General features: G+C 40.0%; 1 protein-coding gene across 1 annotated transcript in view; it reads left to right on the plus strand.

Moving 5' to 3' along the window:
- Positions 1-27,651, plus strand: part of MAGI2 (membrane associated guanylate kinase, WW and PDZ domain containing 2) — a 1,366,741-nt gene that overhangs the window by 1,238,534 nt on the left and 100,556 nt on the right. The window contains 4 exon segments of the mRNA XM_053926810.1: positions 12,576-12,761; positions 15,688-15,841; positions 22,056-22,275; positions 23,590-23,733. Of these exon segments, the coding sequence (XP_053782785.1) occupies positions 12,576-12,761; positions 15,688-15,841; positions 22,056-22,275; positions 23,590-23,733 (704 nt within the window).

The following is a 27,651-nucleotide window of genomic DNA, read 5'->3' on the forward strand; positions in this document are numbered from 1 at the left end:
CTGGCATAGATATCTTCATTCAAATGTTGTGTTTTTTTACTAGATAAACAGCAAGATGGAAAATTGCTCACATTCCAGTAGGCACTCCATGAATTAAAACACAGTAAAACCTGGTGGCCAAGTGTTTCAGTTCATTCAGACTTCTATGACAGAATGCTACTCAGTGGCTTTTTTTAAAAAAACCAGAAACTTATTTCTCACTGTTCTGGAGGCTGGGAAGTCCAAGATCAAGGCACTGGGAGTTCTGACGTCTGGTGAGGACCACCTTCCTGGTTCATAGTTCTCACTACCTCTCACAGGGGTCCTCTTTAATAAGGACACTAATCCCATTCAGGAGGACTCCACCTGCATGACGTAATCACTTCCCAAGGTCACACCTCCTAACACCATCACCTTAGGGATTAGGTTTCAACTTATACATTTGGGGAGGACACAAACATTCATTTTATAGCACCAGGTTAGCCCCTGATCTTGATGCTCCCTGGTGCTAAGCGGCGAAGAAGCCTGACAGGTGTGGCTCTCAGCTCCAATCAGTTTGCGTGATCACGAGCTTTAAGTACCTAAGTTCATACTGTAGCTGAATATATATATATATATATATATATATATATATATATATATATATCACAACTACATTTTCACTCTTGAGAAACTAAGGCAAGCTGTTACCCAGACATGCTTCCCAGATATAAAACTTAAATACAACAGGCCCTCGCCAGTGCTGCTGCTAATGCTCTAGAGCTTTCTGCAATGACAGCAATGTTCTTTTCTACACTATACAATACAATACCATAGCCACTAGCCACACGTGGCTATGGGTCACTCGAAATAAGGCTAATGTGGCTAAAGAATTAAATTTTTAATTGTCTTTTGTTTCACTTCATTTAAATAACCATGTGTGGTTAGTAGCAACCGGGTTCCACTGCACAGCTCTGGAGCATTGCAGTTGCCTTGAAGTGCCCACCCTGCCCCCAGCCTTCTTCCCGCCCTCTTATCCTTCAGTCCACCCTTCATCTGCCACCAGGGCGCTCTTTCTAAAACAACCAATGATATCCCTTAACTTTCCTGATTCACCAGTGATTCTCATTTGCAACAGCTGAAGTCCTCTCATGGTCTGCCCCTTGCTACCTTCACCCTGGGTCTGTTTGTGCTCATTGCACTCCCACACCCACAACACAGACTCACAGACTCTGCTAATCCACAGCTCTGCACCTTTGCAAGTCACATCACCTGCGACTGTGATGCCTTCCCCATCCTTGCCCCCCGGAAAAGTCCGGTCCGTCTTTTTAAATGCAGGCTAAGCAGCATTTCCTCTCTGAAGCCTTCCCAGACCCCTTCCATGTTCCCCTCCCACCTCCTCTCTTCTACTCATTCAGCATCAGTTCTTTTTGACTTGCCTCTGTGTATTTCTATCCAAAACCTCTTCTTCATCAGCCTCTGCCTTTTCACTTTTTCTCCCATTTTGAAGGCTTAATTACATATAGTAAATATTACCCTTTTTGGTCTATAGCCTGGCAGTGTTGACAAATGTGTTTAATTATGTAACAATGAAGTCAGCCCTTCCAGGCACCCCCAGCCCTCACAACGATGGCTCTCTTTTCTGTTCTACAGTTTTGCCTTGTCCTATAGAAATGGAATTACACAGTATGTAGCCCTTTGAGTCTACCTTCTTCCACTCACATAATGCATTTAGACTTATCCATGTCATTTCATGTGTTGGTATTCGGTTTCTTCTTAATCGCCGAATAGTATTCCACTGTGTGGTTGCCCCATAGTTTGTTTATCCATTCCCTAATTGAAGAATATTCAGGTTGTTTCCTCTTTTTGATGATTATGAATAAAGTTTCTATAAACCTTTTCAAATAGGTTTTTGTGTGAGAATAGGTTCCTATTTCACTTGAGTAAAGACCTGGAAGTGGGGTTGCTGGTTCATCTGGTACCAGTTTCTACGGTACCATTCTGCATCCCCATGGATGAGGGTTCCAGATGCTCCACATCCTTAGAGAATTTGTTATTTTAAGGCATTGCTGTTGTTGTTTGAGTTTAGCATTCTAGGAGGAGTCTGGTGGTATCTCACTTTGGTTTTAATTTGCATTTCTTCCCTGAAGACTAGTATGTTGAGGATCTTTTCCTGTGCATTTTTGTTATCTTTATATTTTCTTTGGTGAAGTGCTTTTACACTTTTGGTCTCTTTCCTCTAGAGTGTAATTGTTATTTTGCTTTGAACAACAAAATACATTTTGAGGCTCTTCAACTCTCCTCATTTTTCATCTTAGAGTAATAAAAATCATCTTATGATGATGACCTCAGGTGAAATTATTATGGAGACATATGTCTGCTCAGTAAAAATGGAAACATATGCTTACTATGCTTTCAAGTACAAAGGATGAGAGAAAATACATGTGAGCCAAAATTCCAAATAAAGTTAAAACGTGCAATATTTGGATAAAGAAGGTAAGGGTAGAAAAACTATATGCAGTGAGGTTCTCACTTTGCAAGTAGGGAAGCTGACATGATCTATTCGGCCTTTCAGAGGTCACAGTGCAAGCTGTTTTCAGAGTTAATATATGATCATGATCTTGTAGCTCCTGAACACTGTGCTTGGGGCCTTTTCATATTTAGCTTTATCCACTCATACAAAATGTGCATTATTTCAAGTTAAAGCACGATATACCCTGTTAGTGGAACTCTGGCTTCTATGAGAAAATGAAGAACCAATAAATATTCATGTAGTCTCCTGGATAACATACTGAAAAGGACAGCTGGCTCGGAAGGGATCATTTGCCTAGGTTAGTATCTGTTTTCATTTAGATTAAGAAAATATTGCAAGAAGTTATTATCTACCAGAGGGCTTAGGGGAATACAATGGAAAGCTGATATTGCACCTGATGGCTTTTGACATTTACCTATTATAACAGGGAAACTGTGTGAAGTTAGCCAAGTGACTTTTTACAAAACACAATTTCAGAAGCTATAAAAGGGAAAAGAAGATGGCAGGGATAGAATACACTGTGTCTGTAAAAATGAGAAACATGACTTGTCAGCAACACCTGTTTATAACTATCAGCCATTTCTACAGGGCCTGCTGAGAAATTACCGCGCGCCAAGTCTCAAAAATCAGTTGAGAGATATAGAGGAAAGAAAGAAATGTAGTTTTGTTGAGTATTTCATCCCAATACCTGGTGTGGATGAAATATAATCTTATAACATTTTTCTGAACTCTTGAAATCAGTTGACTATTATATGCGTATCTGTCAAGGCTACAGGAGATAAGACTTTAAAAGTTTGCATATATAAATTATTGATCACTTTTCCCCAAACAGATTCCAAATCCTAACTGGTACACCAAAATATTAATTTCAACAACTGATTTAAATTTACAGAAGATACTTTCAATCTCTATTTAATGGTGGTAAAATGAAAACATCCTTATCTCCTCCCCTTCTTACACAACAATAAAATGGTAGTTAATAAAGAAGAAAGGAATGGGCATAAGTAGGGAAGATATCTTAAAGACAAAAAAGTGGCAGCTCATTTTGCAGGACAGATAGCTATTAACTCGAGCTGACAAACTGAGAAACAGCCGTAAGAAAATATAATTTAGAAATGTGAAGAAGAAATAGCTGAAAGATTTAAAATGTTTGACTTTGGTCACAGAACTAGAGAGGATGGGGAGAATTAGAAAGCTAAGGTTTTTCATTATAAGCATTTTGATTGTCTTTTATTTTTTAACTTTTGCATATATTATTTCAATTCAATTGTTTTATTTAGAAGAAATTTCCAATCACTAGAAGATAGTACTATTATTCTGTGTGCTTTGCCCCTTTTATATCGTGACAGGAATTTTGAAATTTTTATAAAGTTTTCTTATTTTGTAGGATAATCCAGTAATAATTTGATAAGCCTTCAGCACTAAATTATTGATAAGTTATTAATAAAAGAAACCTCTTGTTCAGCAACTGAATTTGTCATTATCAAAGTGAGCCACTAGCCCTCTCATAGGTAGATTTGCATGTTTGGATTGGAAGTGTGGTACCACACCTCAGCTCCACGATGGTTTTGTTGCTGCTGCTGTTTGAGCCCCTCTCCAAACCTCACCTTGCATCTCCTTGTCCAGAAGTCTATCGCGTGTCAGAAGTTCATTACTGCAAAAGCCTGATTGTCTTCCAGACCTCACTCAAAAATGTTGGGATTCACTTTGGAGGTTTTGTTTTTTGTTTTTCTTTTGGCTTTTGGGTTCAAATTTTTGATGCAAATTTCTAAGAATATGATATTTGGTTTCTTCTTAAAAATCTAAAATGTGGTATTTTATTTTTATTATTTTTAGAAATAATACATCAATGTTTTATATATAGTACATATAATATGCCTGTGTCGTACACATTCGCATATACATACATATGCTGTGACTGTAAAAAGAAGTAAAACAACTTGTTTTTCTGCTCTGCAGAGAAGGTACACTTTGTTATATTTTAATATCCGTAACTCTAATTTTTTCATTATTACTGAATCAGCTTGCTGTTTGGTTATTTGTAAAGAAAACTTGCTAAAAGCTATGTAATTTCAGTCCCTAAAAATATTGAAGTTGAACAACACATAATTTTTCCTTCTACTCCATGACTGGAGAATCCTGATTTTTCTGAGTGATGGAAATCAGTATCCTTTTCAGAGTCTTTAGGGGAAGTGCAAAAAATGCTGAGTAGGGTTGACATTTTACTTAATGGGACCAGATTCTCCATAGCAACTTTCAGACTAAAACGAATTAAAAAAAAGAAAAAACAGAATGTCCCAGCTACATAGAAATTAGCAAGGTAAAAGGTGACTTCGTGGGATGTACAATAAAATGAGAAGTATCTCTGCAGAAGATACAGCCTTCTGTATCCAGAAACTGAGTGTCTAGGAACTGTTATCCATTCTCTCGCTCCGGCTCTCCACACCCAGACGCGTACCCTTCTGACCAACTACAGATTGGAAGATCACGACTCTTCTGAAGTCTCTTTGGTTCCTGCCCCTCTAATGTCTAGACATTTTGTCACATTATGAGGGAATCATCATGTCAAAAGAATACACAAACTCCTTGAAATGTGGTGGTGTATATTAAAGTCTATTTAAAGAGAGATAAGAACATTTGCTTTGCGGATGACTCAGCGATGAGTGACTTATTACATAAGAATAATTTTTACAACAGAATGAAAGAATAAAGGTAATTTTTAGGCCTCCTGTCATTATGTGAATAATCAAGGATCTTTAGGAATATACTTAGCAACTTCCTTTCATCCAAAATGACTAACACAAAGGGAAAGAGGAGAGGCACCTGCTATGTGTTCTCTGGGCCTTTTAGAAAAATGGAGTGGTTCCTTTGGCCACATACCTGCGAATCTACAAGAAAGGCGATACTGTCAACATCAAGAGAATGGGCACTGCTCAAAAAGGAATGCCCGCAAATGCTCCCACGGCAAAGCGGAACAAGTCTACAGTGGGCATCGTTGGAAATGAACAAGCTAAAGACAAGATTCGTGCCCAGAGAAGTAATGTACGTATTGGGCATCTTGAGCACTCTAGCAGCCGAGACAGCCCCTGACATGTGTGACGGGAAAGCGTCAGAAAAGGTGGAGGAGCCTAAGAGAAAGTGCCTGGGTTCATCTGAAGCGTGAGCCTGTTCCAGCTGGATAAGCACTGTGTGAGAACCAATGGACAGGAGTCTGAGCTGCCGGAGCCCATTCCCTATGAATTCATGGCATGGCAAGTGTAAAAAAATAAAAAATAAAACACTTCTGTATTGTTGAAAAAAGAGAATATGCTTAGCAGAAAATATCTGGACTACCTCTCCTAGTGATGTGTGTGGAAATAAGAAATGCAGACACAAGAGAAAGGAATTGTTTTGCTCTGTCCCTACCATCTTTTGTGGTCATTTTTCATGGTAGCTTTACCACACTCTTATTTATATCTTCCACTGCAGACACCGAAAACAATGGAGTGATGCAAGGAACAAATGTATTCAGGGTCTATCTACATAAGCTTAATTGCATAATTTTCAGGGCCTGGTGCAAAATGAAAATGGGAGGTCCTTGTTCAAAAATTATTAAGAACGTCAAGATGGTAGCCGCAGACCATGAAACCAAACACAAGGCCCCTTTGAAAGTGGGGACCTGTGTGACCACTCAGGCCACACACCACAGAAACCAGCCCTGTGTCTACAAGCCACCAAATCGGTCCAAGCAACAAAACCATTTTAGCCTAGCCTTGAGTTCCAGGGTAGTAGGACAGAAAGTGATAGCTAGTTACAATTCCTAATACAATGAGATTGCTTTCTATTACTAGTTCACTCTCAGCAAAATAAAATCATACAGGTAAAGATATGGCTGAGGAATGTTTCTTTCTCTCCAGTCACATAGTTAATACTTTCTACAAGGTGCTTTCTGCCCTTAGAAACCTGAGTTCAGCTGGGCTCCCAAATTGCTAATAATGGGTCTCTCTTCCCATTCCTCCCTCTGACCATCTGCCTGGTACTAAATGCAGGGTAACTAAACTGTTCAGCTACAAAAGAATGACTCGTGGGTGCTGGGGGAAGGGGCACTTTTGGAATATGCAGTCCTTAAAACACCAGCTGCTCAGTTTTGGTTCTTGCAAATCACTTGGCTATAAATTTCAGGGAGGACGTTTCATTTTTGGAAAACTAAATTTCACAGACTTCTAGAGGAAAACCGTCATGCTGTCTGCTTTTTCTTAATTTACCACAATTGTTTTTAAAAAAAAAAAAAACAACCAGAGGTTTTGTCCCACATCTTTGCCTCCAGATGACCACGAAAATCTCTTCCAGAAGATACCATGTCATACATAGTCCAGGAAGGGACAACTAGCTAAATGGGTTTGTCACCACAGAGCACACCTCTGCAGGACTTCTCAGAAGGAGAGATGGAAAATGACCCAGATTAAAATTGGCTCAGGTTTCTGAAGTCTGGAAAACAGGATTCTTTGCCAGGTATCAAAGAGATAGGAACACTTTGTGACAGTTACTCTTCTGTTCCTACATGTTCAATGTCTGCCTAAAGGGGCTGGGAAGGCATCTTATCAGGAATCTGATGGGGAAGCAGTACTTGCAAGAGCAGGTAGGACCCTGTCTACAAAGCATCCTCTGCTTGCTTCTCCCTCCTTGGACTTGACAGAACCCTCCTTACCACCACGAGTTTTCACTAAGGGAGCTGCCACTTGGCCTAGGGACACTGTACCTCCTCCTCCCCCCCAGAATGACCTTTCTTCTTCTTACTACTCCCTGAGTCCACAACCAGACTCAATAATTCATCTCTCCTCTTGTGTATTACCATTATCATGGATTTGCCATTTTTGTTTTGAGTATTTTTATTTGATAATCCCTGGTCTCCATGACCAGACTGTGAGTTTCTTGACGGCTAATAACCATGTGTTGTTTCATCAGAGTCTTCCCCACTGGGTCAAGCATTGTGCCTGGTACTCAGAAGATGCTTGGCAGAAATGTGTTGTTGATGGAGTAATTGATCCTCCTGCCCCAACCCATCATTGTAAAACAAGACAGTAAATCATTTGCATAGATTATTTTAAGAAAATCAAATGGAATCATGCAATTAAAAAATTCTTTTCATATCAGGTCACAGAATCAAAACCCACACTAACTTTCATGACTTTTTAAGCAAATGACATGTTGTTTGACCTTCACAAATTAATGAAATTGTGAGCCAATGAGAGTTTATGCTATTGATTGCCTTTGAGGTATTTATTTTTGTCACACTTATTTTAGAAACTTCTCATTTGACGTGATTGATGCAGAATCCATTTCCCTGTCTAGGCTTTCCTCCATAAACACCTCCACTGAGTAAGATCTATTAACAAGGAGATAATTAAGTGTAAACATGAGTCACAGGCTTTTCCTTCTCTGAAATGAAATACATATAAAGTAACAAGAAAACATGAAAAAAAAAAAGTGGAAGGATCAACTACTTCCCTCAGGTGCAGCTAAGAATTTCAGGAAAAATCCAACGCCAAAGCAAGAAAATCCTTGGGCAACCATCCATCTCGTTATGGGGACTGACCCAAGGTAGAAGTCCATGAGAACTCTTTGGTTGACCAATGGCTAAGGAGTCTGAATAGACCATACTAAGCTCCCAGAAGAGAACCCAATAGCAAAAAGGGAGAACCATTGCTTCCTGTTATGGTGTGGCTGGGGACCCAAAGAATCCAGGCCTTTAGAATGAAGTTAGAGAGCATCCAGTCAACTGAGTGTCTCTGATAGTCCCACCAAAACAAGTGTGATATATTGAACAGTGCTGAAAGAGTCAACTCATCTACAGGAAAATATAAAACATAGGCAGTATAAATGTGCAGTAGTGTTTTACCCAGAAAGAGAGAAAAAATTAAAAAGATGGGTTTCCTTTTCCATTGTTAATGTGATTTGCAATTAAAGGGAAATTTCTAACTAGTGATACATTGTTTCCTTCCAAAATGTCAGTATGTCTAAAGCCATGGACATATTGCAACTTCTCCCAACTATCTGTGTATCCTAACCACACCGTGTCAAGAAGCCTGACCCAAAGGCTTGATTTATGTTCCTGCCTGACAGATGATGTCTGGAAGGCATGCTGTCTAAATGCACTGCGCTCAGACAGTTACCTTAGTCATCAATTCTCGGAGAATTAATGAGTACCATTCATCCCAATAATAGAAACCAAGGTCAGGGCCTCTTTCATGCTCTGTAATTCCATTAGCGATGCACAGAAAGCACTTAGGTCATGAGCAATCTAGACCTTATAACTGAGCAAATGGAACTGCAGCTTGTTTTCAGAGAGAATCCTCTCTCTGCACACACCCCCGGTCAATGATTCGTTCTACATCAACGTTCGATGTACTTACAGATGTAAGGCACTGCTGCTGAAGGAAAAGTGAGCCTGGCTACAGCTGCCAAGCTTTTCAAGTACTGTTTTCATTAAAGTAAATGCCAATAGAAAACAATTCTATGAAAGCTATATGGGGTGCTCCCAATTATAGACATACATTTTTAAACTGTGTACTCACTCAGATTTTATGTGAGCACTCAGTCATTCTATATGGCTACCAGAGAATTCATTTCTGCTTTCATTCTTTTACTTGAGTTTTTATTCTACCTACCCTAGTAAATCAAAATGGCCTTGAAACTAAGAGTTGCCATTGTTAAGCAAGTAAGTCTGTTTACAATAAACTTTTATCTGGAAATCTCAAGTAGCCTGCTTTTCTCAGCTACGTCTCGCAAGCAGTTGCCTCACTCCTCATAACTCAAATTGTTTTCAACCTGCTACATATAAAAAAATAAAAAACCCAAGAGAGTAACTTCAAGGTTTAAAGCCAGAGGCATTGGTTTCAATCCTGGCTTTGTTACCTATTTGTTTTCTGAACAATAAAATAAGCATGATTATTACCCTTTTACAGCTACTTCACACTGTTGCTCTAAGGATTTAAAGTAAGTGCCTAACACAATGCCTGGAAATTAACAAATGGTAACTTGCTGTTTTTTTGTTTATCACATAAAATTATGTGATTTTGTGTGTGTGAAATCTTTGTTTTGCAACATTTGGGGTTTTATTTTCAGTAGATGTGCTTATATCTGAGGGATCTACAGTAATGGAGGGGAGCAGAGGCATGGCTAATTCAAAACAGCAAATCATTCAAATACCATGTGTGTGTGTTTTAAACAGTAAATTTGAAATTTCATTTCAAATGTGTTTCTACTGCCGAAAGAAATGACTTCAAATAAAGGAATGGCACAATAACATGAACTCCTGACTGAAAGGGCTCTGAGGAGCTGTCCAATTTTCCTGTCCCTCCTCTCCTCTCTCTTTCCCTCCCCTCTGCTCCCCTCTTCACCTATTCATGCCTGCCTACCAAAAGACAGCTGCCGCAATGGCCCCACTTTAAGCCAAGTGCTGCCTCCTACTTTCCCCTGCATCAGGGCCACTGGTGAAGTGCTTATGATGATCGTAGAGGCAGGACGCAATCACCAAATAAAAGCACCAGGTGCTCATGACGCAAGTGCTGGAGTGGAGGGAGGAGACGGTAAAGTCAAGACAGGCAGTGCGGTGCCTGGGTTAAGAGCAGAGGCGATGCAACCTGACAGACTGGGATTCTAAGCCCATTGGCCTGCATGACCTTGGGCACATTGTCACCACTTTATGCCTCTGTTTTGTTTCCACTGTAGACATGCAATGATAATGCCGTCGGGTATGTCACATGACTGATAAGGGTTAACAGGCATACGACTCTACGGCTCCGTATGCATAGTGAAAAGATCTGTATTATGCTGATTTCCCTTTGAATAATAAACTTTTATGTACAAGTTAGTGTTTCCTACAGAGACCTGCAACATATTTTATTAATTTATGTATTTATTTATCTATTTATTTACAGAACCAGAGGAAAACAAACAGTATTCTTGACTTCATCTAGTGTCTGTATAATCCCTAAAACATATCTGTTTCCCATATCTCTGTTTTCCTCGTTGGTACTTCGAGGCTTTGCCTGCAGTAAGCAAGTGTTGCTTTAGTTTCGGCCGTACTGCAGGTTTATCCCATGTAGAAGGAACTCAGGCTGGTCCTGCACACAAGCACAGACACATCAGCAGTGATATCAGAAACACAAAAAAATGATACTAGTAATAAAAAGAATGAAAGAAACTTAATACTTACAAGTCAATTCTTATGTGCCAGGCACTGTTTCAGTCACTTTACATATGGTAATTTATTTAATTCTCAGAACCATCCCATGAGGTCAATAATATTATTATTTCAATTTTAGTGTTTAAAAACAGAAACACAGGGAAGTCAGGTAACTTCTCAAAGGTCACAGTATATATAACAACATGTAGGTCATGGCCAAGGATACCAGACCACGTATTGACTGTTCCAGGGCACCGTTACATGTGGAAGGGGACAATGATACCAGAAATGAAACTTCTCTCTAATTATGGCTGAGGATAAAACAACTTGCAATACCTATGTCATTTTTAAGAATAAGTAAATGAATGAGTTCTTATTACATTTCTCCTTAAGAACTACATTGTCCTAAGATTCTAAGATGATCATAAATATGTTTTAAGTAAACTAAAGCCATTGGTACCTGTGAGATAAAAATGTGCTTGAGCTTCCGGCATGATGGGTTTCACTTCAGAGACACAGGTCCAGCCAATATTTTCATATGCTTTCTGTATAACTTTTCACAACAGAGATCCGATCACGGTGCTGGTTCATTAACTCACTGATTGTCCTTCTGTACCGTGCCTGTTAGCCGACCTTCTGCCTTTCACTGTAAATACACAAGACTGAGAATTCAAGGAGCAGACATCCCTGGAGCATTATGAATGGTGTAGTGTCTCTTTGCCTCTTTACACAGATTAAATCAATACCTCACTCCCATGGGGAGAGAAGCTACACAGTCATTGACAGGGAGAGCCTGGTTGGAGCTCTCTGTCTTGAAAGAAGAAAGGAAAGGGAACCGGTTTTTAGGTTGTATGCTCCTTGAGGGAGGTTACAGGCAGACTGTGTACTAGCCGTCTGGGCCCCAGCTAGCTACCCTGGTCGGCACTCAAACATTCACAGTGAACAAAAGTCACTCTTCTAGAAAAATCTATATCCTCATGTATCTGGCTCTCCTCACACTTATAAATAAATAATACAAAACAGAAGAAATTTTCATTGTTTTCAAGGGATACATACTATATTCCATCAATTCTAACACGCATTTTCATATTTTACTATTTTAAAAATTCAAGAGCATCTTGGAGTCAGTGGAATGTCATTGCTTAAGTGGCAGAGTTGGCTTTTCTTCTTTCTTGTGTATAAAATAAAGGTGTGTCATGCCATCAGTGGTACCTTAGATCTGATGAAATACATTATGTATCAGATATTAGCAAGATCTCAGCACCACTTAATAAATTAAATCAGAAAGGAGAGTTAAGATTTGAAAACTGCATCATCGTTTAAAGATTAGTAGATGAGTGGAGAGTTGGTCATAATTCTTCACCAGCCAAACACAGCCCATATTAATTAATATATATATTTCCTGTTTTCTCCTCTGTAAAATAGAAAAGGGTAAAAATTAAATTCCTGGCATTTATTATATTTTTCTGAAATTGTGTATCATTGTCTGTGGAGTATGAGCTCTGTAGACACAGTGTTTTCTGCCTACGATTCTCAAAATGTTGTGTGTATTGGAATCTCCGCAGGAGCTTCTTAACAATTCATGATCTTCACCTCCTGCCTGGACGTTCCAGTTCACAAAGTCCAGAGTGAGGCTCAAAGAGCTGTGTGTTTAATCCTAAGGTGGATCCAATACACTCCAAAGATTGAGACCCCCTGGTCCATGTGTTTGGAATTGGCCTGTCACTGCAGAGGATTGGGTCTCAGTAGTATGCACACGACCACATTTGATAGATGCGATTGTGATTTCAAAAGGCAAATTAACTGACAAAAGAAAGAATTCTGGCATGACATTGTTTCCTGTGGGGCTGGGACTCAAAACTAGAGCATGTATTGGAAATGCCCCTGATAATCAGTTTCTGTTGGGGATCTTTTTAGCTGTTCCCCATAAAATCGGACGCATCATTGATGGGAGTCCTGCAGATCGCTGTGCAAAACTAAAAGTAGGAGACCGGATCTTAGCAGTGAACGGCCAGTCGATCATCAACATGCCTCACGCAGACATCGTGAAGCTCATCAAGGACGCGGGCCTCAGTGTCACCCTTCGCATCATTCCTCAGGAGGGTGAGTGCCTGGGCCGGGCCACGGAGTCCACTGGGCTGCCGCTGATGTGGTGTCAGAGGGTCTGAGGGTGGTAGTTATTTCCACCGTGGCAAAAATCCACTTTCTATTGTAACTCATCTCCTGTTTACTCAGTACCGGTTTCATTCAGAGATCAAGTTATGTGACGTTATAGATAAATAGTGTGAAGCCCGTGACACTGGGCTATTCAATCATCCCCTGTGGTCCTAGGAGTACTGTTGTTGTGGTTACATTAAGCCAGAACCTATTCGACAGAGGTGACAGAGTTACAAATCTGAGGAAATAAAAAACAACATGTATTCATGTAAACAGTTAAGCTCTAGAGGATTCTTCAAAGTCAGGTTGATTTTGAAAAGCTTGAGGAAGTTTTGTGGTATAAAGAGAGCTCATTTAGAAAATGCAGCACCTGCTAAGAATTTTAAATTCTCACTTAGCCTCTTGAATTTCTCTGTACAAGGACACCCCCCTGAGGCTTGAAGAGTAGTGAGCACCCCAATGCCTTAAGGGGCCACAAAGTTCACCATAAACTCACTATTTCTGGACACAGTAGGTTCATTTCTAGTTTGCAGCTGCTGACTCATTACTGATATTCAAGAATGCAGTCGCTGGAGCTCGTGGTCAATGGACCAGAGTCCCACATGGACAGGGACTAACAATGATGGGCTCACTCACTGTGGTGCCCTCCCTTTTACTCAGTCTCATGATTCCTTCTTGGCACTCTGACAAGAAGGCACCAAACAGCCTCCTGGCTTTAAACATAAAACAGTTGTTCTCCACTGAGGTGACTTTTGTCCCCCAGGGGACTTTTAGCAATGTCAGGAGACATTTTTGATTGTCATGATAGGGCGGATAGAGGGCAGGGATGCTGTAAACGTCATACAGTGCCCAGGACCATCCTCACAGCAAGGAATCATCTGGCCCCAAATGTCCACGGTGCCAAGGCTGGGAAACTCTGATACAAGTGGACAAGGAATTTAAAATTGGGGGCTGTGAGAAAAGAAAGGGAAAGAGTGGTTTATAAGGAGATGTGAATAGTTCACCTCCCTTTTATCACCCAACTAAAAAAAGAGAAAAGAACAGAACATGACCACCATGGGTTTTTTGGTTTGGTTTGGGGTTTTTTTGTATTGTTAGCTACCTGCAGATACCATTATGTATAAAATATTCAGTGGAAATTAACTCTAAGCAATATTTCTCACTAAAAATCTGACTTCTCCATTTTCCCAGTCTGAAATATGTCTGTCCTACTCTTATTCTAACATAGAAAAATAATTTCAGTTGTAAATATGACGTTATTACAAGAAATTTCAAGAAGCATTTTTTTAATTTTTTTATCTTTATTCAGTTACAATTGTCTGCATTTTCTCCCCATCCCTCCACCCCATCCCAGCCAATCCCACCTCCCTCCCCCACCTCTACCCTCACCCTTGATTTTGTCCTTGTGTCCTTTATAGTAGCTCCTGTAGACCCCTCACCTCACTACCCTCTCCCCACTCCCCTCTGGCTATTGTTACATTGTTCTTAATTTCAATGTCTCTGGTTATATTGTGTTTGCTTTTTTCTTCTATTTATTATGTTCCAGTTAAAGGTGAGATCATATGGTATTTGTCCCTCACCGCCTGGCTTATTTCACTTAGCATAATGCTCTCCAGTTCCATCCATGCTGTTGCAAAGGGTATAAGCTCCTTCTTTCTCTCTACTGTGTAAAATTCCATTGTGTAAATATACCATAGTTTTTGGATCCACTCATTTGCTGATGGGCCCTTTGGTTGCTTTCAGTACTTGGCTATTGTAAATTGTGCTGCTATGAACATTGGGGTGCATAGGTTCTTTTGGATTGGTGTTTAAGGGCTCTTAGGGTATAATCCCAGCAGTGGAATTGCTGGGTCAAAGGGCAGTTTCATTTTTAGTTTTCTGAGGAAATTCCATACTGTTTTCCACAGTGGCCGCACCAGTCTGCATTCCCACCAACAATGTATTTGGGTTCCCTTTTCTCCGCATCCTCTCCAACATTTGTTTGTTGATTTGTTTATGTTGGCCACTCTGACTGGTGTGAGATGGTACCTCATTGTGGTTTTAATTTGCATCTCTCTGATGGCTAGTGATGCTGAGCATCTTTTCCTATATCTCTGGGTCCACCGTATGTCTTCCTTGGAGAAGTGTCTGTTCAAGTCCTTTGCCCATTTTTTAACTGGGTTGTTTGTCTTCCTGGAGTGGAGTCGTGTGAGTTCTTTATATATTTTGGAGATCAGGCCCTTGTCTGAGGCCCATATTTCCTTGGGAAATATGTTTTCCCATACTGTTGGTTCTCTTTTCATTTTAAACAAGAGGCATTTTTAACAAACAGCAACTTAATTTCCCTTCCCTTGTCCAATGGTTGGTTGTTTTTGTTTTGTTTTTCTTTCTGGAAAACCATGGAATACAGGGGTTTGTTAAGCAATAAGACTAACAAGGAACTGGAAAGAAGATTGTAGAAAGCATTTACTTTATTATGGTTAGTTCCTTATCCAGACTTTGGAATACTGGTGAGACTTCTCATTACAACCAAGTAGTAGTGACTAAATGTTTTCTTTCTTACTAGAAAAATAGAATATGCTTTAGAACTTAATCCTTTGAATTTTTTCCCATTGCTTTAACAGGTTTTTTATTGTACTCTTTTCTTCTGACAGAATGACAGGAGACTGTTCATAACCTTGTTCAGCAAGTCTTATAATTAAGGAAAGCATACTAATTCTGGGAGTGGTATTGGAACTTGATCAGTTTAAGCTTCTGTCTTAAAGTCTAACAGAAACTGGAATAAGCAAAGCCTTGAGTCACCTGAGGAGGCAAAGAGTGTCTGCCTCTGGCCCCCTCTTGCCCTTAAGCAATGTCGACCTGACCATCTTTGCTGCTTTGGTTCCCATTTCAGAGATGAACAGCCCAGCCTCAGCGCCCAGCTCAGAGAAGCAGAGCCCCATGGCCCAGCAGAGTCCTCTGGCCCAGCCGAGCCCAGCCACCCCCAATAGCCCTGTCACCCAGCCAGCTCCTCCTCAGCCACTCCAGCTGCAAGGACATGAAAATAGGTAAAGTTTCCTCTGGTTTTTCTGATTCTGAAGCAAGGGAGGTGGAGAGAGGAAGAGTTGGGGGTGAGACAGGACACAGGCAGGAGAGATATTTTACTGAAGTAGAAATTGCCATGTGGTCCTTCCTGTAATTTTGAGATCGTATGTATGTTATAATGTGGTTTTCTTAGCAAATGCAAGTGTCCATCCTTCACAATACATGAACTTCTCCTGAGGAAATGATGAGTGATTGCAGATGAGTAAGGGTTAACTACATGAAGAAAACATTAAAGAGATTCCAGGCAGAGTAAAGAGCATATACAAAGGCCCTTTAGCAGGAGAGAGCCATGAGCTTAAAGGAGGGAAATAAAGCCAATGTAAGGGGGGCAAAGGGGAGGAAGAGAAGTTTGAGATGAAGCCAGTGAGGGTGGTAGGGGCCTGCCCTACAGGGTCTTGTAGGCATGTTAAAGATTTTGATCTTAAGTGTAGTGAGAACTCATTAGGGGGCTTTAAGAGGAGGACTGACATCACTGAATTTGCTTTTCAAGCTCTCTCAGTCTGTTCCCACTCTGAACAGACTGAAGGCTGGTCAGAGTGCACGGAGGTTAAGCCCCCAGAGGTGGCCACCAATGTCCATAACAGTGGTGTCTCAGAGAAGTAGCAGTGGTGGGAAGAAGGGGAAATGCTGAAGGACTTGTAAGCATAAGAAATGTTAGCATTTTTACTGCATTCTACCTTATATCTTCCTACCCATGATCTAAGTAGTTTCTTGCATTTCACAATATCAACTAATATGAATTATACACTTTGAACTTCCAGGGGGGAAAAGGATGCCATATAAAACCCACATTATCTTTTCTTAAAAAATTGAATTTATAGGGGTGAAATTGGTTAATAAAATTATATAGGTTTCAGGTGTACTGTATTGTGTGTTCACCACCCCAACTCAAGTCTCTTTCCATCACCATTTATATACTCATTACCCTCTTCTGCCTCCCCCAAACCCCTTTCCATGTGGTAACCACCATACTGCTGTCTGTGTCTATGAATTTGTGTGTGTGTTTGCTTAACCCCTTCACCTTTTTACCCAACCCCCACACCCCCAATTATCTTCTCGTTGCGACTTCTGTGTAACAGTGAACCTGGGTTAGGTTGAGCCATTAAAGAAAAAGATGATGTACTTCCGTTGTTTTCCCCTTTCGAAGGAGGGGAACTGAACAGCCCGCTGGAACATCTCTGAAAACAAAACCCTCACAGGTCTTTTCCATGATTCTAAAGTTTTCTGAGCATCTGCTTCCCATCTCTTGCCTCCCGTGTTGGTGAAGATGAAGTGAGACCCAGTGTTTGAGTCCCAGAACTCTCTAGGTTCATCACTAACACTGTTGCAAAGCAAATATTTTCTCCTGGCCACAGGTGTTATTTCTAAAAAGCTCTGTTCTATTCTGATTTCCCCCATTTGCTTTCATAGAAAAGTAAATGTCTGTTGTCCTCAGCTGCTTGTGGTGATAATATATTCCACAGAAGTAAAAAGAATAAGCCCCATAAGGCAGAGACACAAAGGGAAGAATCTGACGGTCCAGAAGAGGAGTAAGTCCTGGGCGCCACAGTAAAAAGCCCCAGATGTGTTTGCTTTCACCGGGTGCTGTGTGGACAGATTGCTCTGGCTCTTCCCCAGAATTCATTTCAGACTCCAGAGGAAGGATCTGAGCCACATTTAGATTCTTCTTGGCTTACCCTCCCCAGAGTCAGGCTGCCCTAGAAAGGGGCTCTTGCTTCCAGTCCTGGGGTGGGTGATCTCATCCAGGTGTGTTATCGCGCAATGGGAAGAGTAACAGCTGGACAAGGCCACTATTCTGTCCCCGTCTGCTACAAGTTCACCATGGGAGCTCAGACCCTATCACAGAAGCAACAGTTTTGGGATATATTTTTGCCTGACCACAGAATAAAGTATTTTCTACCTCTAGGATTAACAGATTGGCCTGATCCAAATTTTTAAAAATCACCAACAAATTTGCCCAGAGTTCTTAGCTGTTTTTCCTTTAATAATATTAAAAGCTTGAAAATGCCCACACCAATTCTAGGACCCTACCCTGGAACTCAGGTTTCCTGACTTAACTCTGTGTGTTAGTGAGAGGCTAATTTGCGTATGAATGAGGAAATTTCAATAATCTTACAGATACGGGAACCATTTTCCTAGCTGCGTTTAAAGATAATTGTAGTATAGGCAAAATGCTGCCTTTTTCTGGGCTAGAGATATCTCGAAGACAGTTGGTATGTCAAGCACACAGTATGAATTTTCTAGTAGTTCGTTTGTACAAGAAGTGCCCACCTACATGTCAAATTGAGCCAATTCCCACGTTAAAGTGCCAATCTGCTTGCAATTTTTTATTTCATGAGTTAGAGTGAATGAATTTGTCGACCTGTCTTATCTACTCTTGGATGGGTTTCCCACTGACACCTTATTTACCTCTACCCATCTGTCTCTTCACATCCTTTTTGTTTTTGCTCAGGAAACACAAAATAATTTTTAGATGAACATAAGCAAAACACTATTTATGGAGAAGCATTTGTTGAAAACGACAAAAAGGCCATTATGAAATACATTCCAAGAGCTGAGCTTCCCCAGCAAGGGCAATTGACATTTGGCCGCCTTTTAAATTGCAGGGTCAGTGGAAGAGCATTAGAAATTGACTTCTTTCACAGACTTTGAACCTTGGATGCTTAAAGCAGGAAAAAATTTTTGAAAGGCCCACATGGGGCCATATCTCACCATAAGATCCCCTATCACATAGGCAGTGATTCTTGGTTCTAAAACTTGTTCATACCATAAACTTCTACTAGCCTGTACCACTAGCAATCTGGTTTTATCATCTCTTGTCTCTTTAGTAATGGAATTAGCAGCTACATGGAGTTATATTAATGACATTTTTTTATAAGCAAAGAAACTTTGAAGATACTATTTTTAAAAAATAATCCTAATTTTTTCTTAAAGTTCTTTACAAATTCAAAGCAATATAACTTTTGCTCTAGCCAGTGTATCATTTACTTAAAAGTTAGCAGCACCGATAAAGAATTTAGCATTTTTCTTAATTAGAGAATTCTTCAATGTGCAGTGCAACATAAAATCCTGACCCAAAAGAAGTGTGAGTGTTGGAATGTAGGCATGGGGGCAACACTGGCCAGTTTTAACTGTTACTATTTCGAAGAATTTGTGTAATCTTTGGGGAAACTCTCACACTTCACCCTCTTTTGCTACACCTTGTGACACATCTGGTTGGAAATAGAGCACATAATGTGTATTTCGTGCCAATGCTACATAGATAACGAAAATAAAGTGACTGTGCTCTGACTTAGAACAATGTGACCCAAACCACCAGGCAAACTGTTTCTAGAAAGTCACTGACACCCACCACCAAATGTCACCCAGGCCTTGTCTTTTGGTGTCATTCATGGGTGTACAAAGATAAGCATCTTATTCAGAGTGTATTATCAATAGTTCTGTTCTCAGCATGCACACTCTCAGAAGGTGAGAGGACAATGTGCTGAGGTACAAAGCAAAGCCTAAATTACCCACCTCACAGTCACTTCTGAAGGTTAAGTAACAAATGGGACGAGTGCAATGTGTTGATTAAAATAACTACCTTACTTCCGAAGAAACCCCAAACACTACTTCGAAAGAACATAAGCACCCCTGTGTTCCTTGCAGCATTATTTACAATCACCAAGATTTAGAAGCAGCCAAGTGCCCATCAGTAGATGAGTGGATAAAAAAGCTGTGGTGCATTTACACAGTGGAATACTTCTTGGCCATAAAGAGAAGGGAATCTTACCTTTCACAACAGCAGAGATGGACCTGGAGAACATTATGCTAAATGAAATAAGCCAGTCAGAGGAAGACAAGTCCCCTATGATTTCACTCATATTTGGAATCTAATGAACAAAATAAACTAACAAACAAAATGGAAAGAGAGGTGTGGGTGCATGGAACAGACTGACAGCTGTCAGGAGGAGAAGGGTCGCAGGTGAAGGGAGTAAGCAAAAAAGGGAAAAAACCTCACTGACACAGACAACAGTATGGTGATTACTAGAGGGAAAGGGGGTGGGGGAGGTGGAAGAGGGTAAAGTGGGGAATAAATGGTGATGGAAGGAGACTTGACTTGGGGTGGTGAACACACAATACAATCTATAGATGATGTATTATAGAACTGTACACCTGAAACCTATATAATTTTATTAACCAATGTCACCCCAATAAGTCAATAAAAAAGAAAAAAAGAGAAAAATAATATAAATAAATAAATACCTACATTACTAACCCCCTTCTAGGAACCTCAAATAAGTATAGCTACTGTTGTATACTTTCAGTATGCCCTCACCAAATTAGATTACACTAACTGCAATTGTTTGTGTGAATATTTTTTAAAAAATACTCTATATAATCAGCATCAATGAGACCGAAAGCCAGTTAAACAAACAAAAAACCAAAAAAAAACCACCTAGTTTTAAAGCACAAAATTCATCTGGTTTTGAACCTGTTTCTCTGAAATGTTTGAGTTTTTCCTTGGTGCTAAATATGAAAAGGGACCAAAAAAACACAGGAATTATCTTCTGAAGAGCAGGCCCCTTGAAGTGCAGGCTTCCCCAACCAGGTGTGTGTTCTAGGAACCCATCCGTATCAGTGTACCAGCTGGCATTGTTGTGAGAGGCTGCATTCAACTTAAGTGAATTTTTTTTAAGACTTTCAGTGCATTTGCCCACTTCATTATGGGTGATTTACGGGCACACCTGCCCATGCTGTGCTGAGTGTTCAGCAGTTTTTGACCAAAAACAGCATGACCCTCATGCCCCACACTCCCTATTCACCCGATCTCACCTGGCACAACTTGGGTTTTTTTGTTTCCCTGAGTAAAAAAAGTTCTCAAAGGGAAATGTTTTGCTGATGTGGAAGAGGTGAAACAAAAAAATGGCAGAAGCACTAAAAGGCATCAGAATCGAGAAGTTCAAAAACTGTCTTGAGCAGTGGAAAAATGTCTCGATGGGTGTATTACATCAAATGGAGAGTGCTTTGAAGGTGACTGAATTTTAAACATGTAAGAATAAATACATAATTGTTTATAAATAAATTCCAGGGATTTTAGGTCTGCCTTCCAACTTCTCAATACCTCAAACCCTCCACATTAATTTTAGATACAATTGTCATTATACAGAATGTATTTTTCAATCTACCTGTATCCCTAAGTAGCTTATTAGTGACTATTGCTGTGGCAATGGGCAATGAACTACAGAACTAGGTCTCCCTCTAAACTATGGTGATAATTTTTCAATTGACCTTATTCATGTACCCATAATGGTAGGCATAGGCTATCTTAGTCCCCTTTTGGAATGGGGAATCCCCTCAATTTAAAGCAGTTTATTATATTCACAAAACAGCACTAAACAACTAGTTCTGGTTTCTGTATTAATTTTGGTAGTAACAAATATCTAGAAACAAGAAAGAGACAAATGTTGAACATAAACATTTTCGCCTTTTCTTCCATTTTATGACCGTGATAGTTCCTGTTACTTATCTGAGAGCTATAGTCTAATACGCAAACTCTACATAATATCTCTGTATTCTTAACATTGACCCAGTGACTTTCTACTTGACTTGTAGTTTATGATTATAGGTTACTATCGCTCCTCTGTAAAATACTCCAAAAGACAAAGCCCAACTGGTTAAAATAACCTTTAATTATGTATTTGTAGAGCATCTAGAGATCACGTCAATTGTGTTTTCGTGAAGTAGTGGTTTGCTCAGGTGGGTGTGCATGTGTGTGTGTTTGTGTGAGGGGGTGCTGTGGGGAGAAGGGGAGACAGACAGAGCAACAGAGAGCTGGTTTACTGTGTTAAGACAGACTGATATTTTGGGATATAGAGGTAAGTCTTAACTCCCTAGACTTGCTGAGTTTTTAAATAGCCACAGTTAGAAAGGGCTACCCATAAGTCCTTTCCACAAAGTTCTTATTGAACCATCATTTCCACCTTGATAGCTTAAGGAGCCAAGTGAAAAGTATACAATATGGTATTTGTTAAAGATTGAAAAATAATACTTACTATTTATTTAATCTTCTCATAATCCTGAATATGCAAAAGACCCACCGAGAGGGGTGACGCATACATTCCCAGAGGACATTCAATCATTCTACCTCCTTAAAATACCGAGATACGAAAGTAAATCCCATTTCCATTTATTTAGTTACAGGTCAGAAGTAAAAGCAAGACAAGATGTGAAACCAGACATCCGACAGCCTCCCTTCACGGACTACAGGCAGCCCCCACTGGACTACAGGCAGCCCCCAGGGGGGGACTACCAGCAACCCCCACCCTTGGACTACAGGCAGCCTCCACTGCTGGACTACAGGCAGCACTCCCCCGACACCAGGCAGTACCCTCTGTCAGACTACAGGCAGCCCCAGGTACTGCAGCCAATGAGATCATCAGGGGCCCAGGACCAAGACTTCCTGAAGCACAAAAAATGAAATAGAATGGGAGGCAGAGAAAAGAACACCCTTCTGAGATAGGAAGCCCAAGTCCTATTCCTAGTTATGATATCATCTGGGTAACACCCACATCCTCAAAATGCTCTGAATAAATAAATCTATTTCAGAATAAAGGACAATCAATCAATCAGTGGGTGAGTGGTAATAGGATGAACTAATTCTTGTTAATATTAGTTAGCCAACTCCCAGTATATTGCCTTGTCCAAGTTGGAAAAAAAATGTTTTTATCTGGAACCTTAGAGGGTGCTAATAATGCAGAAATTTTTATAGATGTCAACAATGAAGGTATTTTAGATCCATAAGTATTTGCATTGCCCCCTACCTCCCATTTGATGGTAAAGGGCCAGGCCCCTATGCATGAAGATAAGGCCAGGCCTGGCTTCATCAGCCAGCCAGTAATAAGCACTGAGTCCCTGCCGACACAACAGTAGTTCTTATAATGGTTTGTCCATGTTAGATGGGTCTTATGGATACTTCCATAAACACTCTGAGCTCCAGTTTCCTGAAGGGAGGGTCTTCCCTACAGGCTATGGTGAGGACTCAACATTTATGAAAAGTGCTTAGACCAGAGCTTGGTATCTAATAAATACTCAATACCTGGCAACTAGAGACCAAGATACAAATTAAATACAATTTCAACTATAGCCAATTAATTGTGTTTCATTTAGGATTAAAAATCACCTTTATCTCCCCAAATTTTAAGAACAGTGAAGGTCAGGAAATCTTGGACATGCTGCATTTTATGTGAAAGACAAATTGGTGGTGAACACTACAACTTGATATTCAGTAGTTTCGAGAACAGGGAGTCACTGCATTCTTTTTTCTAATGAGCAAACCTCTCATTTACACACATGTACACATATGTGCACATACACAGGACTGGTATGTTTATTTATACTGCTCCACAGCAATGAATAAGAAAACTCAAAGGAAAGAGAATTTTTACCCAGGCCTGTATTTAGTGATTACATGTTAACCAAGTGCACTGATAAACACCAAAGTAAACAAGCTACACAATAGTTCTTCCAATGACCGAGGAAATTGTGTTCTGACCTGCTCAAACCTTTGGAACTTTGTCTTGCCTTTTGCTAGATTGAAGTCAGATTATGTCTCAATACCGTGTCATTTGGAACACATTACACGGGAGAGAAGAACAGAGGGACTGACTGACTACAGAAGATTCTTTGATGTTAAACAATTGTTTATTTCATTTTCTCCCCAACCCCAAAGGATTTTGATTATTTCACTGTGGACATGGAGAAAGGAGCCAAAGGATTTGGATTCAGCATTCGTGGAGGAAGGGAATACAAAATGGATTTGTACGTGTTGAGATTGGCAGAAGATGGACCGGCAATAAGGAATGGAAGGATGAGGGTAAGAACAGTCATTCTTACAGAATTGCCTCCTTCTGCGAGAAACCCGCTGTGGCGTTAGCGCAGCGCTGAAGCATGCGAGTGTGCACACAGACGACATAGGTTTTACCTTCTTTCGTTTCATGACCCAGTTTTCTAAAGGTTTGGCCAAAAGTTATTTAAGAATTAGGTCATTCATTTTCCTGCTTATAGTCTTCTACTTGACAAATCTCAATATCGTGCTTTACATATGTACATAGTTTTCCTATAGAGTAAACTAAAGAAAATGGACAAAGTAATCTAAGAAACACACCCCCCCCCTTATTTTCCATGGTTTGATGTCAGTTTCCATTTGAAATTGAATCTTTTGAAATTTATTTTTGGCCTTATGCTTTTTCCCCACTTTTATTAATCAAACAGTTCTGTGTTTCTTTGGAAATATTTGGGGTGTGACTATTCTTTGTCACACCCCACACCCCAAATATTTGGGCTTTGATATTGGGCAGAGAGCAGCAGTTGGAGAAAAGTAGGCAAAGATTCTTGGATACATGTTGTTTATAAAAATGATAGCAGTGAGAAATTTTCCAATTAGAGTGTAAGCTGAGAATAGCTTTTTAAATGTAAGTTACTTTGAGGCATCTGATTGATGGGTAACTGAACTGATTATCATCTAAAGGTACACAACAGAACTTGATAACAATATAGAATGTTGGTCTCTCTACCTTTCTCTCTGTAAAATGATTAGTAAACACATAATAAAGGCTAATTATGATTATAAGTAAAATTAGAATTCACTCTTGTCCTCCCTTCTTGCTCGTATAGTTAATACAGAAAAGCTGTGATTGTTGGTCTCTTATGCTGAGCCTCCCAACCAATTGCTCCTGCATAATTGAACAAATCTGCTATTCCTTCCACCAAGCCCTCCACTTCTATGATTCTCACAGAGCAAAAGTAGAAAGTATGTAAATCGTGTCTGTTTTTCTGTCTCCCTTCACAATGCTTTGACAGCTGGGAAGTATCTAAGGCTGACTTGAGGGATATAGCCCCCCTCCCCTCATCTATCCAACACCAGCATCCTCTACACGTGGTTTTAGAATAGGCCTCCACGTGGTTTCTTGGTTCCCAGCTTCACTGTAAACAGAAGGGTACTCTCTTAACATGCTGCAAAGCCGACTCACAAGTGGGTAAATAATGTCAGCCTTTGCAGTGCAGGTGAAAGGAATGAAGCACGAAGGCCAGGAGTGAACCAGAGCCTGTGAGAGAGGACAGCTTGTATGGATGCCAAACAGTGGCCACATGTGTTTTAGCTTTATTTCTTTTTTTGAGAGAGGAGAAGGGAGGAAGGGAGGGAGAGAAACATTGCTACAACTGAGCCGCACAGGGGCCAGGACAGTGGCCACATGCTTAAACAAGTGGTTGAAGCCTCTGGCTGCTCAGCACGCACAACACGGCCAAGGCACGGAAGCCCACATATAGACGTGCTCTAGGTAAAAATGCGAATATACTTTTGTAGAATACAAGCCAGAGCAATGGTCCTCATTGCGCTCCCAGGGATCAGCGTCACCTGGGAATGTGATACAACTGCAAGTTCTCAGGCCGCATCGTAGACCTACAGAATCAGAAACTCTGCGACTGGGGCCACTGGGCTGTTAGAACCTGATACCTGCTAAAGTCTGAGAACTGCTGGGCTAGAGGGCGGCTGTCACTACACAGTATGCCGTGGGTAGGATGTATGTGGTTCAGGATTTGTTAATCCCCCGAGATCTTGTCTGAGGAGGTTTCCATCCTGTTCCATTGGTTTACCCAAGGTCCTCAAATCCATATAAACACAGATTTAGAATTTGTAGGCATATACTCAATTTTATGAAAAATGCTTTTTCTTCTGGCAAATGATAAAAATGGGTACTCTACCTGGATCCCAGGAAATAGTATTTTCACTTTTTGTCAAAGATAAAAATAAGCAATCTTTCATCATTTTTCCATGCCATTTTTATGAAGCAACCTATTCTTTGTGTGTACAAGCTACCTAAAAGGAATTACTATGCCCAGTTCTAGAAAATATGGATTAGTTTACAATATACATATATTTCTAACATTTAAACAAACAAAAAAGAGCGTAGAAGTCACAGAAATACCATGGATCAGCTTTTACACGTTGACTTTGTCTCCACTCATTCAAATAAAGCTGAGAACTTAGCAGAGATGGATGAAAGAGTCCTTGTTCTGCTGTTTATGGATTACATTTGCTATTCATATGTTTGCAGTTTTTCTCATTCATGAAATTGTTCCAGCATCAGTGGCGAATTTGTCTGGGGTGATAAACTCTATGTCCAGGAAACAGGCTGCTTCATTATGTAAGGTTAAAGGCTCTCATACTATCTACTGTGAGCATTACATAAATATTTTGCATCTGTGTAATGTGCATCTGCAATAATTGTTCTTGATAATAGCACATAATTAATTCAGATCTTGTTCTCATGTTTATTATAAAATTTAATCATTTAAATTTAAAACTAACCGTTTCTACTTTCATTAGTACTTATCAATAATTGGCAATAACTTAACTCACAGATGTGTTTAAATTACTTAAGCAAGGGCCAGTGTCAGTCAATATTTGTGCGACTCAATAATATGATTATTTTAAGCTACTACGTAAACTGGATAACATATAGGCTACTGATTTGGAAATTTCACACCACAATTAATTAGCGGCCCATTCTTCATCTTTATAAAGTTCCTACTTGATACCACTAGTGCTCAGATAAATATAGACCTTAAATGTATGTGCACATGATGCTTATGAGGCGGCTGTTCACTCCATGGGTACTATGGCTTGGTTTGTGAAGTTCCCCAAGGCTCCTGAGAAAAGCAGGTGAACTAGACATTCAAAATAAGTTCAAGAAGAGATGTTAGCACCAGGTTCTTCCCAGCCTCTAAAACACTCAGACACAGTTCTCCTTGTCAACACAATTTCTTCCCCTTCAAACTTAATGCATTATTTCTTCTATGCCCGAACTAAACACACACTCACACACACACACACACACACACACTTCATGATCAAATAAATTTGGAAAATACTGTGCATGTATATTTTTTTCCCATTTTCATGATCAGAAACAAAAGGAAAAGCCAGGTAATGATCTGGTAATAGCAGCGTATCTTAGATAAACCCAGGACAGTAAAACTGCTCAAGTCGGAATGACTACACAAGAACTGGGTGATTCCAAAAAATACTTTCCCGTACCAATCAATGAGTCACTGTGCCCTTGGTTTGGGATGTAAATAATACTAGTTTGGAAAACTTAGTTAATGCACCAGAGGTTAGTCTCTGAACCTAAGACTCTTTCTGGGTCTTTTATGTTTGTGTTGGTGGTAGAACAGTGGTGGTATGTGCCTGCTTAGTAGTATAAGATTTTGCTAAGAATATGAAGAAAACCAGTACATTGGTGGTGGGGTGGGGGGATAGGCAGAGGAGGCAACTAGATACTAAAACATCCATCTTACACTGGGAATTCTAAGAAACAGTGGCACAGATATGTATTTTTAAAGCATGTCCTTAGGCATCCAGGCGATACCCCAGGCATCCAAGAGAAATGCCAATGATATTCCCACCTCAGGGGTTCTTTCATGAATCTCGAGATAGACAACCAGATATATCCCAAGAGTTAGTTCTGGGTGAATGACCTGACTAGTCTTCCTGGGCACCTGCAGCAGTGAAAAGTATCTTAACAGAGATCTTTGGCAAATTAGACAAAGATTTTTTTTCCTCTTCAGAAAGCATTATATGTTTAGTTACGTTTTTGTCAAATAAATATTTTCTTTCTACCTGATGGAATAAATGTCAGATTAGGCAAATTCCTGATAAGGTACAATTGGTTTCCTCAAGATATGAGATTGTACCAACAGCACACCAGGATCAGAAAGTAGTGAGGGAATT

This window comes from Desmodus rotundus, chromosome 6 (genome assembly GCF_022682495.2).
Source record: "Desmodus rotundus isolate HL8 chromosome 6, HLdesRot8A.1, whole genome shotgun sequence".
In the NCBI taxonomy this organism is placed as follows: domain Eukaryota; kingdom Metazoa; phylum Chordata; class Mammalia; order Chiroptera; family Phyllostomidae; genus Desmodus; species Desmodus rotundus.